Here is a 20,760-nt window from a genome sequence, read left to right on the forward strand (position 1 = left end):
CCTCCCCTCCAAAAAAGGACAAGGTAACAGCAAATAGAGGAGTCTTGGGATTCAGTATGAATCTTCAGGGAATAAAATGAGTTACTTTAGTGTTTTCTTATGTCTATGCTCTTAAGATTCTGTAGGTGCTGGAAGCTTGCAGAGCTGTTTTCAGGGAAGGTTTGATTTTGATTTGCAAATAGGTGGTCCTGTTTTGCTTTCGAATTGATATGCACTTGTCCATTTGAGTTTTCTGTTACATTGAGTGATAGCATGGACATACCCCATTTTTCTAAGGGCTGTTGCATATTTCATTAAAATTATATTTATTACATGCTCAGTCTCACTTTTTATGTGGGATAATTATACTGACGAATGATGAGTTGGGACAGTCATTGCCAAGTAGCGTTTCATTAATATTTATTTGTGGAGGCTGAGGAGTGGAAACCCATAGTCATTTTGCATGTTACCTATTTGTGAGTGAATTGATCTGAAGTTAGATGCTAAGAAAAACTCTCCTTTGTCTAATTAGCATGTTGCTGTGTAAGAGTAAATATGAGAGCAGCTACTGTTAGTGGGGGGACAGGACTTTTTTTTTTAGTATGTGTTAGTTTTAATTCTCCAGAATAGGAGCCTTTTCCAAATTCTGCTGCTGGATTTCTGCCATCAGTCATTGGTCTGACATTTAAGTATTCTCTGCAGGCTTTGATAATGATGGTCTGAGAATTGTGCCTCATATTTACAGTTAGCTGATATTGTGTGCTTTCTTGCAGGAATGGGGGGTGACTCGTCTAACCTTTGAATATGACTCGGAGCCCTTTGGAAAAGAGAGAGATGCAGCTATAATGAAGTTGGCTAAAGAAGCTGGAGTAGAGGTGGCAGTGGAGAACTCACATACTCTTTATGATCTGGACAGGTAAGATGTAGATCTGCTTACCCAAATGAGATATTATGCTATCTGAGGAACAAACAAAACTGGAGATTGGGGCAGGGGAGACTTTGGAGGGGTTTTTCATGGACCATTAGGAACAGAGTTTTATCAGCTAACATACTGAACTCCCAGGTTCCTTGGGGGGAATTGAATCCTGTATTTATAAATTATGAACTGACATTATTATTGTTACTGCTGCAAGATGTTGTATGTTAAGATTATTGCTGCAGGCATACAAAGGAGTTAAGTGGGCTTTGCATATTGACATTGGCAGAAAATGCATGGGACATTAGGGAGCAATACTCGTATAGAGGTATTGGGCTAAGGTTGCATGAAAATGGTTCTACCTCATTGCTATGATGTTTTGGTCTTTGGTGTATATACTTTGAAAATTTTCAGTCTTTCATTCATGATAACAGCGCATGTGAGTGAAAAATTAATCACGATATTCTCTCCCACCCATAAAGGTAGATGACATATGTCACTTTGCATACAATTATTAACCTGATTATATTTAAGTGTACAAATGAGTTAACATGATGGTTGTTGTAATTTTATTTTTGAAACAAGCATATCTTCGGTGTGGTAAGTCTGTGAGTGTATATGTCTTCCAGATAGTCTGTCCAGGTTTTTTATTCTTGGGAGGGGGAAGCGTCTTATTCTGCAGATGGAACTTTGTGCAATGTGCCCCTTCTAATTTGTTACATACAATCGACATGCTGCAGGAAAATGCCTTTTCCTGGCCTATTTGTGCATTGACATCATTTTGTGAGCTTTTCCATTTTCTAAAATCCTTTTGCGGCTCTACACTCTCCTCCTGTACAGCTCCATCATGGTTGTGTTCATCTAATATGTATTTTAAAGTGGCAAACAGCAGCAATGCTCTTCCAGTAAGTCTTCCATGACTTATTGTGCCTGTTAGAGGTGGCCTTCTTTTGAGACAAACCTCTAACCACTATTTTCAAAGGGAGTAATTGCAGCAAGCTATACTTCCTTCTCCCCCTCCCCATTATGTGCAAATGGAATGTCACACCTAGGGGGGTATCTCCAGGAGAGACTTGTGGGGAGATTATGTAAAAGTTTAAAACTTTGCCTTCAAAGATGTGCAAATCATTGGCTTCTTTAAACTAGCCTAAGAAAAAATCAAAATCAAACATTTATATTTTTTTATATATCCCTAATGGTACTGTAAGGGTGATTAATAAGTGCCATAGTAATAAGACTATAAATCTAATTGAACAGTATCAAAACTAAAGAGAATGGATAGTTATATCAAAAAACCAAATGACTTCATGGATTGTCAACATCAAACATACAATTGAAGAACAGTTTTTTTAACTTGACTTCTAACCCCCAAAATAAAGAATGTTAGCGGACTCTCAGAGGTCAAGATGTTTCACAGCTTGGGTTTTAACACTGAGGCCTTAGCTAGACCTACCTGAAAGTCCGGGGGAGAGAAGGGAAGACCTCGTGTTGCAATTAATGCAAGATCTCGCCCTCGTTTACACGTAAGGTGCAACGACCTCAGGAAGAGAGGCATTGCGCCCGCCACTTTAAAAAAATTCTTAAAGGGGATGGAGCGCACGAACGCTTGTGCGCAAAGGTAAGGTTTTTTAAAAAAATTAAATTAATTTCCCCGCTCCCCCCATCCTGAAGAGCACTGCGCCCCATGCATGGCTCCCAGCTCTGCGCAAGTAATCGCGTAGAGCCAGGTAAACCTGCGGAAACGGGCCACATGCTCTGCGGTCTCAGGATCAGCCCGAGACCGTGGAAAAACCGGGCCCAAAGGGGAGGGCTGTATCCCGGAGCAAGGGACGCACAGGGACGATCCCGGGGTTTGCCCCGGGATAAAGCCTGGTCTAGCTAAGGCCTGAGATTCCTGACCCATGTTCCCATACAGTGGACCTCAGATGGTTGTGGAACACCAAGCAAAGCTTCTGAAGGCTTAAGTATAGGTTCATGTGGGGCGAGGCTGTCTTCTAGACTTCTAGCTCTCAAACCATTAAGGCTTTAATAGTCTGGGTCAATTCACTTTGAATTGGGCCAGAAATGAAAGGAGAATGAAATTGGTATAATTTTGTGTCACATGACCTATATAATAATGGTCTAAACTCTGACTGTTGCATTTTGTACAAGTTTTAAGGGCAGCTGCATTGATGGCAGTGATGCTTATTGTCAAAGATTGTGCACCATTGTGCCAAAGCCTTTAGAGGCTTTCCCCTTTGTAGACTTAAAAACCCTGTGAAAATTGAGCTGCCCCTGAGATGTCTTGGGCAATTCTACAATCTGGTGTATTCCTAAAAGTTGTAATGCTTGTCACTTAGATAAAATTGGGGAACTTCCTGTAATGAATAAGGATGAGTGATCTTAATTTCATCCGATGCTGAGAAGCTGCTTAAAATGCATATGTGCAAGCTGTAAACAAAACTCCTCTCGGTTTAAACATAGAACTTGTGTTGATGGAGCAAGAAATTGAATATAAGGGCAAAAAGCTGTTGAGAGTAAGTTTCTTCTGTTCCTCAACTACAGAGATCTTGTTTGATCAGATTGAAAGTGGGAAAAGCAGATGTTATCCTTTTCTGTCTCTTATATGCCTGTGGAGCATGACTTTCCCTGATAAAGGAGGTTTCCCCACTTGCCAGGAAAAAACCCACCCCAAACTTCTTACTTTTAGAGCATTGTTACATTTGAAAACTACTTTACTATTCTTGCTTCATCCTAGCAAAACTTGTGAGATGTATCACTCGCATTATCATATTTATAGTGGGGGAGCTATAGTTGAGAGAGGCTTGCCTAAAGTCTCCTGTTGAGCAGGAGGTTTCACCTTATATGTCCAACCAAAACCAGTACACTCACAACTATGACAATACTGTTTCTCAGAATTTGACCATGTTTCTTTGACCCGTTCAGTTTCAAACCCTTCACTCTTCTTCATTCTTGGTTTGAAGTTCCTCTCATAGAGAAGAGACTCCTGCATTTTCAGGGCCGCATGTACCTCCCTCAGTATATGCCTGGTTGGTTTGTTACTTGGATTCAAGACGCAGAAATGTAATACTGTGAAGCAATGAGCTGCCTTCTGTGTAGTGGCTGCTATGCATTGTTGAGAAGCTGGGTCACAGCGCTGCGCATGTGAGTGTAGCTCCATAAAAGCCTTGGTAGCGTGGAGCTCCTCCCCTTTACACGTGCAGCCTGTGGGGGAAGGACAGGCACGTGGCTTGTGCTGAAACATTGGACTGAAATTGCCCAACCCTTTTGCATAAGTTGTTGACCGGGAGGACGTGGCTGCCAGCTGCTGTAACTGCTAGTGCTGAGCAGGAAGCTGATTTGGCTGCTTTAGCTTTATGTAACCTGGCAACTTGGCTCTCCCTGCATCTTTTCTTTTTTTAACTCTTCCCCTTCTGGCTTTTGTGAAAGGCAATCTTTTTTCTGTTCCAGAGGCTCTGTTTCATCAGATAAAAAATGTGTTGCTTAAGGATTGTCTTAGCTACAGTGAAGGTCTTTAATACAAAGCAGTTCTTTTAGAACAATATCAGGAGCCAAAAAATAACAGATGGATTGCATGCTTAAGCATAATCTTAACTACTGGATCTGAGACTGTTGTTACAGTTTAACAGTATGCTTTGTGTGTTGCATCATTTTCAGAAACCGTTCTACTTTGTTGGAAAACCTAAAGCATCCATTTTACATTCTGCAGGGGCAACCTGAAGTTACATTGGTGGTATGTTTGCCACTGAGAGCACAAACCATGTGGGGTCCTAAATCACATAGGAAACCGTTTTAGTGTCGTAGCTTCCCCATTTGGGTATTCTAAACCACACCAGCAAACACCTTGTATTTTTGGATGTGTTCCCATGTAAAAACTCATTGCATGTAGAGAACTAGTCCACGACAGGAGAAGATTTAGCATTTGTCACTCATGTGTTAATTTATTACATACACACAGCTTTGTACATATTAAGGGGGCTTTCAAAAATATTACTAGCATTGTTGTGTGAAGTGGTACGTCCTACTTCATTCTATATAACTTGTGGAACAGTTTAGAGATACTGGAATGAATTAAAGGAATGCAGAACTTTTAAATCCCAAATAAAAGTAAGATGGAGACATCTGCTCATAAGTATTTCTTGCAGCTGCAGGGGGGTTTCTTTTGTCAGAAAAGGAAAGAAATATTATATGTAGAACTAGGAATCCTCATATGAAATTAACAAGGAGGGACAATTACATTTCTTAACCCTAAATGCTTATTTATTTACTAATATGAAGTATTAGTATGAGATGGAGACAGACATCTTGATAAATAACTTAGGATATTGCCCTGGAATGAAGGAACTTTGGATATTGCCTTGGAAGGAAGGAACAAGTTTTCTCTTTGTAGGGAGGTGTAGAGACTAAGGAGCCAGAAGAGAAATTTTGGGATGGTGAACCTTGATCTTTTTAGTAGCTGAGGAAGGAACTAAATGAGAGAATCGATTTGTATTGTCTTTTTTGTATATTTTGTATTCCCTTCTTTCCACCAAATATCTGAAGAAGGGGCTGTTCCTAAATAACACCATTGAACATACTATTCTCCCAAACATCCCATGGAAGCAACGCTGGTCTTTAACTGCCTCTTCCTGTTCTGTTCTGAAGGATAATTGAGCTGAATGGACACAAGCCTCCTCTCACCTACAAGCGTTTCCAGGCCATCATTAGTCGCATGGACCTACCCAAGAAGCCAGTGGCCACTATAACAAATCAGCAAATGGAGAGGTGCAAGACAGAAATCCAAGAAAATCATGATGAAACATATGGAGTTCCATCCCTGGAAGAGCTGGGTATGTTGGAGAACTGCAGGGCAGCTCTGCTAGCTTTCTGTGGGCTTGAAACACTTCCAGGAAAAGCTGCTATACTCTTCTTGCCTGACATGATCGGATCTGGCTCTAGCTTAGAAGCAGACTTCAGATTACCAGTGCATCTTGCGCTAGAGAAAATTAACTGATTAGCTGTCTGTACTGTACACTACATCATGTCAATATAATAATTAATTTTTACAGTAAGAAATGGATAATTACAGTAATCCTTACAATAAGGGTAACTAATAAATTATACATTTAAAAATGGAGTGCCTAGGAGTTGTTTTTATATGATTTAACAAATGTATTTTTAATTATTAATATTTTTATCTTGTCCTTCAAATAAATTCCTAGGATATCTTACAGTAAGAGGTCAAAATATGATTTTAAAAAATTACAACAAATAGAACATCTTAACAACAACATGGTAAAATCAGCAATGTATAAAAGAACAGCATAAAATTACCAGCAGAGTTAAACCTGAGTAAACTAAAAGCCCTGGGGAAATAAAAAGTTTTTTGCCTGGTGCCAAAATGACGTCAAATAGGTACCTTGGGAGAGTATTCCATAGTTGGGCCATTACTAATGAGAAGGTCCTTTCCCATCCCTGCCCCTCATAATCAGCCACCTACGCCTCACATAGCAGAGATACTAAGAGAAGAACCTTTCATGGAGATTTTAGTGTATACTCCCATGTGAATTGAGCCCGAAAACAGACTACAGCCCAACAGAGTTGATGAAGCCCTGGCATAATATAATAATGTTGAGTACCAGTTAGTAATCTAGTGGCTGTATTTTGAACTAACTGTAGTTCCAAGCAGTATATTTAGCAACTCCCTCAGCTATATAAAGAACTAGATCAACTATCATAATTTTGAGAATATATGCTAGTTGAATAACATTTATTGCATTAGTCCTTAGACCACAGCAGCACAAAACCAAGGACCAAAATTACATAAGTTTACATAAAAATACAATCACCAATTAAAATTATTCATTAAAATTGTTAAGGTTAAAACATTCTTAAAATAGCAGGCAGTTCCATATGTTTGTATGTGCAGAACACTTTCTCCTGCTGCAGAACTGGGCTGAAGTCATGGTATAGTCCACAGTCTGAACTGACCAATTATCAGGTGATAATTGGCCATTGGTATTAGTATTAGTCATTACAATTATTGAGGTTAAAACACATTCCTAAAATAACAAGCTTTACTTCTAAGATACATAACATTATAAACTCATATCAGAATGCATTTCTCATATTTCAGAATCTCGCAGGTAATTCACAGAAATGGAGCCTACTACATACTTCACCCTATGAATATATGCTACATTTATGTGATAGTTCTGTAATTCTTGCATAACTTTCGAGTAAACACAACTGCCTAGTTTTCAGCACTTCCATAAGTTTGGTGCTAGAAATTAGTCACTGTTTCCATAAATGCTGGGATATAGTGTATATGGATTTTACAAGGAAGTATATTGCTCTGTTGTCTTCTGGATGCCAAATCTCAAAGAATGTATTGTAGAGCTGGAATAAGAACAGAAAGGAGTAGCCAAAATGAGCATCACACTGTATCCCCACGTCTCTCCAGCCTCCTTTCCTCCCCCTCCACAGCGCCCCAGCAAATAAGCCCCTCTAACTGAAATGCAGAGTGGGAGGAGTGGCAGACATAACACTCACCTCCACTGTTCCTCCTGCTCTGCATTGGATGCTTGTAAGCCTCCAAGTTCAAAGGCTTAAAGCCACTGAGCACAGATATCATAGAATTGCGCCTTTAGACAGAAAAATGTCCTGCTGCTGCCTGCAGTCCCCAGTCAGGCAAGTTGGCTGGGGAATGCTGGATGTTGTAGGACATTTTTTTTCTAAACGTGCATAGGATTGCATGTTAGAAGCTTACTGCATGCTTTCTGCCCATGCTTGAGCCCTTAGTTCTGCCCCATTCCCCTAAAGATTCTCATTTTTGTCTTACTCCTAACCTATTATGTCACTCATTTAATTCCCAGTAGATAGTTATAAGATTATTGAATTATTTATATGCTAGATTAGAGTGAGGTCTGTCACTGAGCTGGTTGCTTAAATTTAGAAGTGAGCAAATGGAAACCACTCCCCCCGCTATCCATTACATGAGCTCTCTGGAGGTGGAAACGTAGTGCTCCAAGCTATGTTGGTGTTTCCTTATTGATTTTTCGCCCTCCAATTTGTAGATTTGTTTTGAAGGCTCACATTCTAATGATTTTGCAGAAGAATAAAAACCTCTTCTGTTTTTTTGTAGAGCATGCACAAACATAAGGTGTGTATGCCTTATGCAAGCCTTTATTAAAAGATGCCCTCTGTTGGTTACAAGTGGCCATTTCATGTTGAATGCTCAAGAACATGGTTAGCAAATATGCAGTATAAGATTCAATTAAAGCTAGGGAAGCTAGATCGGTTGCCTGAGTTCCAGATTAACATCCCTCCCTCCTCTTTTTCTCAGGTTTCCCCACTGAGGGTCTTGCCCCAGCTGTTTGGCAAGGAGGGGAGTCTGAAGCATTAACTCGTCTGGATAAGCATCTGGAAAGAAAGGTAATCCTGTATAGTCTATGTTGCAGAACCACCATTCAGGGAAGGGCAAACTTTGCTGTATCATTTGCCTTTAAACTGTGCTGCCTGCTGAACTACCTTAAATTTATTGGGTATAATTATGCCAGTGAATTGAGTCTAAAAATAACAATAATCTCTGACCTGCTCCCACTGCTGAGAGGTGTTGCAAGCCAAATTTTGTTTTTATTGTTCTTTCACTCTGTTTAAAAAAACCCAAATCTTCTTTTATGCTATTTCCTTCCTAATCTAGATCTTTATTTTCAGTAGGCTCATATGTTGTCTTTTTCATACTCTTGTATATACAGAAAAATAATAATTTGCCAATATTGTTTCGGCTGTGTTATAAATGCTTGTCACCTCTCTGGAAAAAAAAGATTACACATTAATTGGATAAAAATATGCATCAGACATTAGTGTGTACCAAACAAAAATAATAGTAAGATGTACTGTGATAAAAAATATCACAGCAGTGTAATATCTCTTGTGGTGTGTGTTAATACTAGCTGTTCATATACTTCAATTTCTGATAATCTGATGGACAAAGAACTAAACTGACCTATGCCCCTTACTTTGTTTGATAGCAATTGATTGAACTGGAAAAGGCCTGTCCTAATAGACACTCCTACGGGTTAACTCAGTTTTCTGAACCAGTGATAGACGATGAAACATGCAGCCTTAAGTTTCAAAGCTAGGGAAGTAGAGTCTGACACACATGGCACAATCATGTTGTAACATAAGCTCTGGATGGCTGAAACACCTGCCTGCTCTTCCCACCCCATAAATATTTGAAAATACCTCCAGCTGGTGGATTTGGTAATAGCAAATAACACTTGTTTATACAACTTCACAGAACCTTGTATTCATGCCTACATCTCTGTTTTCTCTCTCCTTCCCCACCCTCCGAAATACCTTCAAGGCATGGGTTGCGAACTATGAAAGGCCAAGGATGAACGCCAATTCATTGCTGGCTAGCCCCACTGGGCTCAGTCCCTACCTTCGGTTTGGCTGCTTGTCCTGCCGCTTATTCTACTATCGGCTCTGGGAACTATACAAAAAGGTGAGAAACAAAGGATCAGAAAGAAACGTCCTGTGTTAACCAGAACATCTCAATCAGGAATCAAGGTGGTTCTGATCATCTAGTACAGCCTTCCCCAACCTGATATCCTCCAAATGTTTTAGACTTGAATTCTCTTCAGCTCCAGCTAACATAGCCAGGAGTGCTTGAAGTTGTCGTTCAAAATATCTGAAGGGCCACCAGGTTGGGGAATTTTATCTACTAGATCATGTTGTTTTAATAGTTTTGAGTGGTATATTCCTTGCATTGTAACTATCCCTACTTCCACCTAAGTGATGAAACTTTTCCAGGGCTCTTTATTTGTGTTTTCCTATACCACCCTTCAGTCATATTCCCAGAGTTTTTACAAAAAAGTAAACTAAACATGAATACAAAACAATTAAAATCTAAAAGCCACAAAATTATAAAAGCAGCGTAAAGCACTCTACAGTATTAAAATGGCATCTAAAAAGCTGAGGGAAATAAAAAGGTATTTGCCCGGTGCTGAAAAGACAATACATTAAGTGCCAGGCAAACCTCTCTGAAGAATGTGTTCCACAATTGGGCTACTACCACTGAAAAGAACCTTTCCCTTGTAGTCACCTGCCTCACCTCAGATGGTGGGGTCAGTAACAGTCCATTGAGGATCTTAATGTGCAGAGGTAGATACATATGGAGACAGGCGGCCTTTCAAGTACCTTCTCCTAAGACGTAAAGGCTTTAATGGTCAAAATTAGCAGACTGAATTAGGCCTGGAAACAGACTGGCACCAAGTACAGTTGGCATAACACAGGTGTTCTGTGATCATAATGCCCCATTGCAGTTAATAATTTGGCAGCTGCATTCTGCATTAATTGCAGTTTCTGAATAGACTTTAAAGGCAGCCCCATGTGTGTAGCACATTACAGTAGTCTGATCTGGAGATTACCAAAATATGTATGATGAATGCCAGTGTGGTCATAGTGTAATTGGTGGGAGGAAGGATTACAGAAAGTTTATTTATTTATTTTATTTAAAGCATTTTTATAGCGCCGCCTCACCATTTCTGGCATCGAGGCGCTTTACAATAACATATAAAACAATTCCATTAAAACCCTCACCCTCAAACCATTAAAAGCCCTCGACCCCCAATTTAAACCAAAGGCAAATTGGTAGGCAGCCTATTTGTTACCAAATAATTAATATTTGGTTTAATACCAAATATTAAACCAAAGGCAGCCTATTTATTACCTCTGTGCTGGGTCTTGGAATATTGGCAAGGACATCCTACATCAGGTGATCAGCTTGCCCTCTGGCTCCATCTGTTTGCACCTTTCCAGGATCCAGTCATTAAGGAGTCCCTTAAAGCTCATGCTGTTTCCAAGAGGAGAATGGGAGAAGAACTGCCTTTTTGTGTCCATAGTTTTCAAAGGCCAGCAGAGAGTGACAGACAGCAGCTTCTGAATGGGGAGAATATACCGCTCATTTCACTCAAGCTCAGCAATCATTTTCAAGGAATAGGGGGAAATCAGACTTTGAGTTCTGAAAATGACAGAAATTATTTGGGCTAAGATACTTTTCTGAAGTCCTGAAAGTCATCACTTGGAAACAATACACATAACCCTGTCTCTTTTGAAAACACATTCTTTGGTTGCCTCAACAATAAAGAGGATGGTGGCAGATATAAGCTGCTAGTAGTGATTATTCTGAGTTGGCCAGAATGGGAGAGCACCCAGTCCATAACTATTATCACATTACTTTCCTTAACTCTTTCATTTTTCAGTCTTCTAAGAAAAACTCTGTTTTCTAGTTGGGACAGATAACGAAGGGATGAAATGTCTTTGGAGTCACTGAATGAACATGTGTTCTGTAGATACTAATCCTCAGAGTTATCTCACTGCACTAGGTGTTTTAACTGCCTTTACTTTATCCTCCTGAGTTGTGTGGCTTCCTGTGGACTTTATAAACAGTGAAGGTTTAAAGCAGATGTTCTGACCCCAGCTAACTGTTTCATAAAGGGTTGCTTGGGAACAACTATACTATTCTAAGCAAAGTTTGCTCCTGGTCCCTAGATAAGCGTTCTCTGAAGATATGGACAAGTTTATTAAAAGCTTCTTAAAGAGATGGGTTTGAACTTACTCAGGTTAAAAGTTGAACCTGTTTGGGGTGCAAAGTTCATTTGCTAATAAGCCAAAATGTCCTAACACTGTCTTATGTGTATGTACCTTTTTCTTCCTGTCCTCTCTAGGTGAAGCGGAACAACACTCCACCTCTTTCGCTATATGGCCAGTTACTCTGGAGAGAATTTTTTTATACAGCTGCCACAAACAATCCCAAATTTGACCGTATGGAGGGGAACCCAATCTGCATTCAGATCCCATGGGATAGGAACCATGAAGCCTTGGCAAAGTGGGCAGAAGGCAAGACGGGCTTCCCCTGGATTGATGCTATCATGACGCAGTTGAGACAGGAGGGTTGGATTCATCACCTAGCCCGCCATGCTGTAGCCTGCTTTCTGACCAGGGGTGACCTGTGGATCAGCTGGGAGTCAGGAGTGAGGGTGAGTCATGGCAGGTAGAGGCAGAAAGCGTATGTCGGCAACAAACAAAAAAAGCTGTGAAAAATTCTAAAGGCAGCACAGCAACCGCAGTAGTTTTTCTGTTATGGAAGAAAATATCCTGGATAACTCCTGGATGGGATAAGCCTCCCTTTTCAGGAATATCATGAACTAAGGAGTTAAAGTAGTCTCTAGTAAGAACATTCCATTCTTGGTCTCAGTTAAGAAATTACTGAAACTCCACTGCCACATTAACATAGTGGTAGTAATAATCCAGTCCTGTGAGAACAAGTGTTAGAAACTCACATGAAACAATGGCACGCAAATTCCCAGAAACCAAATTCAACTTGAATGTATTTTCGTAACAACTTTGTTTATGTTACAATTGCAATTTTACTTCATATAATGAGAGAATACGGCAGCAAACAACTTCAGATGGTGGAAAAAATACTTTTCTTGTCGGAGCTGACATTATTCCTCAAATCTGTATGTTGTTGGCTTGCTTCACAAATTGGCGTCATTCTCCAATGCCTGGGTAACTGAATTTTGTAAACTAAACAATGGGATTGTTGGTTACTCTTCAGCTTTCAGAGCAGCTTTCATCAGATCAATAGCAAACAAGGCAATCTAAAATTCTCTTCCCACCCAGCTCATCAAAATTTGCACCAGCAGATTAGCATTGTCTCTGATCCCTGAAGGATTTTCCTCATTGTGCTCCCTTCTCTATCCTTTGCTACAGGTATTTGATGAGCTTCTCCTGGATGCAGATTTCAGTGTGAATTCAGGCAGCTGGATGTGGCTTTCGTGCAGTGCTTTTTTCCAACAGTTCTTCCACTGCTATTGCCCTGTTGGCTTTGGGCGTCGTACAGATCCCAGTGGTGACTACATCAGGTGAGCATATTGGCCGGTTCAGTCACTGAAGCTTTTTCAATTCCATCAGGCTGCAGCAGAAAGAAAGAGAGAGAGAGAGATGGAAAGAAGGCCACTACACTGTCTCTGCTAAGAGGCCAGCTGCTTTTTGTTCCCCATCTCCCTGAGTTTTTCCCGGTCCAGTTGGTCATTATAAGCACTACTGTGTAACTTTAAAAATTGGTGCCCAAGTTTGTTTTTTTCTCTTCCCTCCTCTTCTTTTTTTCTGTTGTGCTGTGTCTTTTAGATTGTAAGTTTATGGGCAGGGGTTGTCTTGGACAGGCCCCTCTGGAAAACTTTTTCGGCTGAAGAGCAGGGTAAAAATAGAATGCAGGGCTGTCTCCTTGTGTAATTGGGCAGCCAGTGGCATACATAAATTGTTTACAATGCTAAGAAAGGATCTCTCCCAATTGGTTCTGCAGGCGATATCTGCCCAAGTTGAAAGGCTTTCCCTCACGGTATATCTACGAGCCCTGGAATGCCCCTGAGTCTGTGCAGAAAGCTGCAAAATGTGTCATTGGGGTAGACTATCCAAAACCCATGGTGAACCATGCAGAGACCAGCCGACTGAACATTGAGCGCATGAAACAGATCTACCAGCAGCTCTCACGTTACAGAGGCCTTTGTAAGTACAAGCATTTGCATTGTGCTACAGAAACTAATCTGTTCCAATGTTTATTCAGTTGTTTTCTGTGCTCCTAGCAGACTTATGAATTGCTTGGCATAATAACTATAAAGATAGAAGAGGGTGGAGATAAAACTTGCTACTTCGGAACTGAAACTGAATGCAAAGTCGGCTGGGGACCTATTATGTGCAACTCATGTAGCATCTGTAAATATAAACAGGGCCTCTTGGGCAGATAATGCCCCTACCCACAAGCTCCTCTCCACTGAATGGCCACCTCCACCACATCCTAACTCCCTTCGACAACCATCTGAGCAGTTAGGATTGCTCAGCCCAATATTAAACTGCCGTTATTAAAACACAAAGTTCATGGACTGATTGGCCCTTTGAAGAATATTACTGATTTTATAAGCTGCAGACTGAAACTAAATGTATATGTTTAACATTAATTTGACAGCCAAGGAAAAAAAGGCTGTTGAACATGTTTCACTAGGGTGAAGTCAAGCAGTGATGTTAACGTACAAGCTGAAGATCTTATATTTCAGAAATTATTATTTAGGCCAAGAAGCAATTTCAGTCAATTTTTTTATTGTCAAAGGCATTTAAACCATAAAATTCCAGTCCAATTTTCCGTAAGGTTCATCTACGAGAGCATTTGTTTACAGCTAGAGCATAGTTTTATTTCAAAATTGATAGGAATATCAGAAGTATCACAAACTGGAAGAACACTGATGTTGTGAAAACTGTGACCAAGATCCTAAAGCTCTGGATTTTTGGTATTACACAGACAATTCTGACCATATAATGAAGATAATGTTTTCTACCATCCTTCCCTAACCTGGTACTTCTCAGATGTGTTGGATTACAACTCCCATCATCTCCACCCAGCATGGTCACCCCATCGCTTTAGAACAGCCCCAGAGAGGTTATTTCCTCTTTATAGGGACTGGCTTGATTATGCAAAAAACCAACAACACCAAAGCTGTGTTCTACCACCAGAAAGCCCCATTTTGGGACCTACTGCCAATGGCTGATTTATGCTCATGGAATGTTTTATTGTTTATGATCATGGGTTATCACAATATACTTTTAAGAGAAAACAAAATATATAGAGAACATATCTTTCTCAGGTCCTGGTCAGGCCCCTCAGCTATACCAGCCTCTAGCTTAATCTGGCCAAATCCTAGTCCTAATTTCTAAGGCAAGCTAATAATTGAGTCTTGAGTCATTAATGCAAATGTCTGTGCATATGTGTTTTAAGATGCAATGGAAAGACATTCCTATTTTTTAATTGAGACATTGTCATGACTTTTTCCAGGTTTGTTGGCCTCTGTCCCTTCCTGCATGGAAGACCTCAGCAACCCAGTCACAGACCCTTCTGCAAGCCAGGGAAGCTGCACTAATACAAGTGAGTAGGTGTTAATTATGCAAACCTTTTAATGAGCACTTGGAGATCACAAGTTACTTAAGATTAGCTCCACCAGGGATGGAGGTACTGAGGCATAACTTTTAACTAATCTTCAGTAGACTTGCTTGGGGGTTCCGTGAGGTCTCTCTTCTAGAAGTTCTGTATAAGACTAAGTGAGTCAATGAAAATTTTGTCCACTTACCTGTACATGAAGCCTGGTCAGTCATCGGGTGACTGGAGAGAGGATATTTAAAGAGGCTGGCATTAAATCACAAGTGTCTTCTAACATTTGCTCAGGGATGAAGGAGCAAAGATCAATATTGCCTTCAGTGCTAAAATTGTAAATAAAATCATAAAGAGAGTCTGTGGTTATAGTTCCTCATTTACATGGCACTTTCCATCTCATTTAGTGCCTGTATTTTCCACCCAGTGTTACAAGTATTTGCATACCTATATGTCAATATTTGCGACTGTAGAGCCAAAGGAATGTTCTAGTGATTCTTCTTTACCATTTTGTAGTGTTAAGGCAGATCCAATGTGGCCAGACTTCTCCAAAGCGGAAGCATGATGTTGTAGAGGAACACAATGAAGAGCTGTACAAACGAGCAAAGGTGATGGCTCTGCAGATTCCAAAGACCCCACGGCAAGAACTTGTGCATGTGAGTAGCTAGCATAGAGTTGGGACTGGAGCTCATGTGATCACCCAATCAAGTAACTTAGATTTCTGTTCCTTGACTGCAATTCAGCCATCACTACTACACCTGTAGAATCAGGGCTACTGTCAGCCCCTGTTACCTTTGGGCAGCTGCCAAGATCCCAGCAGAGCCCACTAATGATCCCTGGGCCTCCCTTTACTTTTTTCCCTGGCACGCACTCCCTGGTCTTGCACAAGGGCAGTGTAACAGGCAATAGTTGTGCATTGCTGAGGAGAGGAGAGGAAGTCTCTCATACAGGTACTTGCAACCCAGCTTGTAGGGTAGCGGGGACTGAGAGGAAGTGATGCTTTCCTACAATGCTTTGATATAGTGTTCCTTTGGGGCATTGTGGGAAATTAAAATGGTGGCTAGGACTAGTTGCTTGGTGCTGCTTGGAATTCTGTGATATTGTTGCCCACTGACAAAGGAGGATTCTCACCAGAGGCCCTTTGCCTAGTGCCTTTGAGCCTGGAATTGGCCATCTGTAGAATGAGTATTAAATGTTTTTCATGGAAACCGCTAAATTCCATGCAGAAGAGTGTTTCTGTTTGTCACGGGCACGTCCACGTCCCCCAAAGGATAAACTAGAATTGGTGTGTCCTTTCCCTAGTTCATTACTTAAGTAATCAATGGTGTTAGGATGTCAGAGCAACCCAGAATTTTAAAAAATGCATGTGACTCGATCACTCCCACTTGGCTTTTTCTGCCAGTGGGAGTGGCTACACAAGCCAATCTGTAGCAAGACCTCTGTTGTTGTTATTATTATCCCTGAACCCCGTTGTATTGGATAATTTCCAGCTGGTCTCCAGCATACTGTTCTTCGGCAAAGTGCTGGAGCATGTGGGGGCTTCTCAGCTTCAGGGATTTCTGGATGAGTCAGGTTATCTAGATCCTTTTCAATCCAGGACACATTGGACAGACAATGCTTTGGTCACCTTGGTGAATGATCTGTGCTAGGAATTGGACAGGGGGAGCCTGCTCCTGTTGGTTCTGCTGGACCTCTCAGTGGCTTTTGATACCATCAACCATAGTTTCTTTCTGAGGCGTTTGTCTGAGATAGGACTAAGAGGTTCTGTTATATGGTGGCTGGCTCTGGTTCTTAGAGGGGTGATTTCAAAAGGTGGTGCTGAGGGATTCCTATTTAACACCATAGCCTGTGGTGTCCCCCAGGGGTCCATCTTATCCCCGTGCTATTTAAAATATGCATGAAACTGGTTGTCCAGAATTTTGGGAGTTGGTGCCATCGGTATGTTGCTGACATCTAATTCTATCTCTTCATTCCACCTAAATCCAAGGAAGTTATTCTAGTTCTACACCAGTGCCTGTTGTTGGTAATGGACTAGATGAGGATGAACAAATTAAACCTTACTCCAGAAAAAACAGAGGTGCTCCTAGTTAGTGGAAAGGTGGATCAGACAAATATAGATTCAACCTGTGCTGAATGAGGTTACGCGCCCCCTGGTGTCTCAGGCTTGTAGTTTGGGTGTACCCCTGAGCTTGGGCCTGAACTTGGACGCCCAGGTCTTTGTGGTGATCAGGAGTGTTTTTACGCAGCTGAGGCTAGTGTGCCAACTGCACCAGCTCCTAAAGGTGTCTGATCTGGCCACAATTACACATGCCTTAGTTACAATCTGTTTGGTCTACTGTAACATGCTGTATGTGGGGCTGCCTTTGAAAGCTGTTCAGAAACAGTTGCTGCAGAGGGGACTCATGACACCCTTGTTACAGTAGCTTTACTGGCTACTGGACTATTTCTGGGCACAATTCAAAGTGCTGGTTATGACTTTTTGGCTCATAGGTTATTAAAAGTGCTAATGTTCTCCAAAACAACAAGAAATGTTGCTGTGTATTGGTTGATTTAACTAGGTTGAGAGTTCCCCTACCCAGTGCCTGTTTACCCTACCCTGTGCCTGTTTGCATTCTCTTCCCCTCCTTATTGTTTCATTATGATTTTATTAGAATGTAAGCCTATGCGGCAGGGTCTTGCTATTTACTGTTTTACTCTGTACAGCACCTTGTACATTGATGGTGCTAAATAAATAAATAAATAAATAAATAAATAAAAAATGGGAGAAGGAAGGGGCTTTCTTTCTCTTTAAGATCTAAGAATCTTTTAGCATCCCACTTTATATTAGGCTGGTGGCTACCACTGAATGAGCTCTTTTTGGTGGTTGACCCCGAAGTGTAAGATTTTGGTGCTGTATTTTAGTTTTATTATGTACTTCACTTCAAGAATCCCAATTGAAAAGTGGATTATATATTATAATAAATACTAGAACAAACAAGAACCCCTGGACAGCCATTTGTATATATGACTTATTCCACTCATTTAGAAGTGTCTGCCAGAGATATTGTCAAGCTAGAATTTGACTAACTGGTCAGCAGAGGGCAGCGCTATATTTCAGTTTTGGTTCTTTTCATCTTAGAATGAGCCTGTTGAGAGTTTCATTCTACCCCAGCAGCTTAGTCTTTATTCTCTGTTTGCCTAAAACACATTTATCTATTTACCACATGTATGCACTGTCGTTCATCTACATAATAACTAGAAAGTACTGTTTTACTGATATACTCAGCTTGTGATTCTGGAGCAAACTACCCACTTTCTAGGGGGAACTAACTGTTGGGTTCTTTCATTTCTTTACAGCCTGAAATGGGAAATTGACAAGACAACTCATGTCCTGGAACAGCCACTGCAGTAGCAGAGAAGGATTTTGGCCAGAAGAATCAGAACATTGACCAACAACTTTACCTGTTGAGTGTGTAAATGTGTAGCAGAGATAGCTGCCACAGAAGGAGTTCTAAACTCCTGTGCAGGATGCAGTGAGCAAGTACCATCAATAAACAACAGCTTTTGAGAACAAATCTATGGCTCTCCTGAGAGACACTTGGAATTGGCTAAGAAAAGACTTGGGATAAGACTTGCTCATTCCTAAGTATATCCCACTTATCTCCAGTGGGATACAGTTGTTGCTCCATTTAGAGCATCTCTTACTTTGTGTTTCCTCATCTCGGTTGATTATCAGGTACTGAGATGAACCATGCAAAATATTTTATGAGCACCATAGTACTGGCAGGTGCAGCTGTTAAACACTCCAAACGGTCTGACATTCAAGCAGAAGTAACATAATGTAGCAGATGAGCACATCAGTGAAAACACTGCTATAACAGCCTAGGGTTATAATATTAATACTTGGATGGTGATAATGGCAGTAATATTTCTGTTAGAGCTGAAAGACCATTATGGTTCTTCCACTACATCGTGTTCATACTCCTATTCATTTATGAAAAGAAGTATTCTAAATGCATGGTTTTCCTGTGGGAAGGGCTATGTGTTGCAATTCTGCAAGAGCACAGAGTATCGTATAGAAATTTGCTTCCATAACAAATCTCAAGCATTCAGATTTCTCAAAAGTAAGTTTCTAGTCCTTATAGTTGAAAAGGTGTGCTTGAAAGCAAGCCAGATTCATTGCTGAGTAAGATTTCTTGTGGCCAATTTTAGCTTCAGTGTACTACATAGCTTCCTGCCTCTCCCCATGACTTGCAGAAATGGAATAAATTATACAAAGTAAGGGATCACACATGTGCTTCACTTGCGTAGTTTGCAGTTAACAAAACTGCTTTTCTTGCAAAAATTTAATTTTTTTAGCAAAATGTTTTTAAAACACTAAGTATAACAGTATTGTGAGAGTAAACTTCCTTCTTATAAGTGGGCTCCTCAGAAACTATGCTTACTTTAGGAAGAGTTTTCCAACCTCATAAGACCCTGGAATATCCTCCTTTACTGTAAGAAGCTCATGGAATAGATTGAACCAAGTCTATTGTGTGGAGTTAACAATGAGATTAAGGCCGTTTTTACACCTGCCTTTTCCCCCGGGATCTCCCTGGGATCATCCGTGTGCATGCAAATGACACACGGGATCCTTGGAGCAGGCAAGGATGTTCCCTCCATTTTCCTGGGATAAATCCTTAGGTGTAGAAAGGGCCTAAGTGAGACTGAAAGTCCTCTCCTGTGTGGATTTTCCCCACAATCATCTTCTGAAGTGATTAGTCCCTCTTCCCAGCTGTAGGTTGCAATGCATTTACATCATCTTTTTTAGGTATTCCTTGAATCCTGTACCCTGCACTGCAGGCCTTGCCTTCAACTTATTGAGCACTTGGAATTCTAGCCAGACAAGATAATAATTCCTTCAGATTATTGATCATGTTCCCTTCATTTATTTTCAGTGTAGCCTTGGCAGGGTTGCTGGCCCCCTCCCAGGCTCAGAGCAGTGGGAAGTATCATTTTTGTGACCTTGAGAAGAGATAGGTTCATGTAGCTGGTATCATGCGGTGAAATAACCTGTCCTGTGTAAAGTACTTCAAAACTGTTAGCAGTTCAATTCCAGGATCATTACAGATGATGTTACATTTCTCAGTTGCACAGAGCTATAAAACATCCTAATAACCCACTCCCTCATGGGATTGGGTCTTTCAAAAATGGGGACCTAGTCTTTGGACCATTGAACATTGACAAGATGACAGTGAAGAACAGATGGTGACACCTGAAGCCGTGAATATGTAGGAAGGTTGTATCTTTCTAATTAAGGGGCTCTTTTCTGACAAACTTATTTAAGACTCTTGTCCAATGAAATCCTTGGATACATTTCCCAAGCAGACATATAGGCCTCATATTGGTGTTCTTATTTCCTAAGCCATCACTCTGGCTCCTCCTTAGAGGAAAGTCAAGTATAATCCATATTTTTTGGTGTTCGGTTTCTTTCTGAATACTTAACAGCAGGAGAGAACTCCTGTTCCCTACCACAGAGTAGGAAAGAAATGCACTTTCTACACTTCAAATTCAAACTGTGACTTCTCTACCTTGGAATATTTTCCTGCTTTTTCAGTTGTTGTGTTGTAACTATTAACTTGTTTTATTAAGTTGTTTTATAAATGTCTTTATCCCTCTATTTGTAGTCTTGGTTATTTTTACTAGTAATGAATCCAACAAGTCAAGGATTATTGCCTTGTTAACAAAACTGTCTAATTAAAATTCACAGTTCTGGAGTAATGTACAGTTTTCCTTTGCTTCACCTATGGTTTAAGAATGGCTTTAAAACGACGCTAAAGTGGGGGCAGATGCATTCTATTGAAAATTGCAGGCTTTGCTTTTAAGTAACCAAGAACAAACCAAGTGCAAGAAGTATAATAATTTTGATTTATTACTAGGC

General features: G+C 40.6%; 1 protein-coding gene across 1 annotated transcript in view; it reads left to right on the top strand.

The window, feature by feature from the left end:
- The window catches only part of CRY2 (cryptochrome circadian regulator 2), a 30,062-nt gene extending 9,563 nt beyond the window's left edge, over positions 1-20,499 (top strand). The window contains exons 3-12 of the mRNA XM_063117455.1: positions 753-895; positions 5,540-5,724; positions 8,220-8,308; positions 9,243-9,383; positions 11,608-11,919; positions 12,656-12,807; positions 13,248-13,450; positions 14,769-14,858; positions 15,378-15,517; positions 18,198-20,499. Coding sequence (XP_062973525.1) covers positions 753-895; positions 5,540-5,724; positions 8,220-8,308; positions 9,243-9,383; positions 11,608-11,919; positions 12,656-12,807; positions 13,248-13,450; positions 14,769-14,858; positions 15,378-15,517; positions 18,198-18,215 — 1,473 coding nt within the window. The 3' untranslated portion in view covers positions 18,216-20,499. The remainder of the gene's footprint in view (positions 1-752; positions 896-5,539; positions 5,725-8,219; positions 8,309-9,242; positions 9,384-11,607; positions 11,920-12,655; positions 12,808-13,247; positions 13,451-14,768; positions 14,859-15,377; positions 15,518-18,197) is intronic.
- The last annotated feature ends 261 nt before the right edge of the window (positions 20,500-20,760 follow it).

This window comes from Elgaria multicarinata, chromosome 2, assembly GCF_023053635.1.
Source record: "Elgaria multicarinata webbii isolate HBS135686 ecotype San Diego chromosome 2, rElgMul1.1.pri, whole genome shotgun sequence".
Lineage (NCBI taxonomy): Eukaryota > Metazoa > Chordata > Lepidosauria > Squamata > Anguidae > Elgaria > Elgaria multicarinata.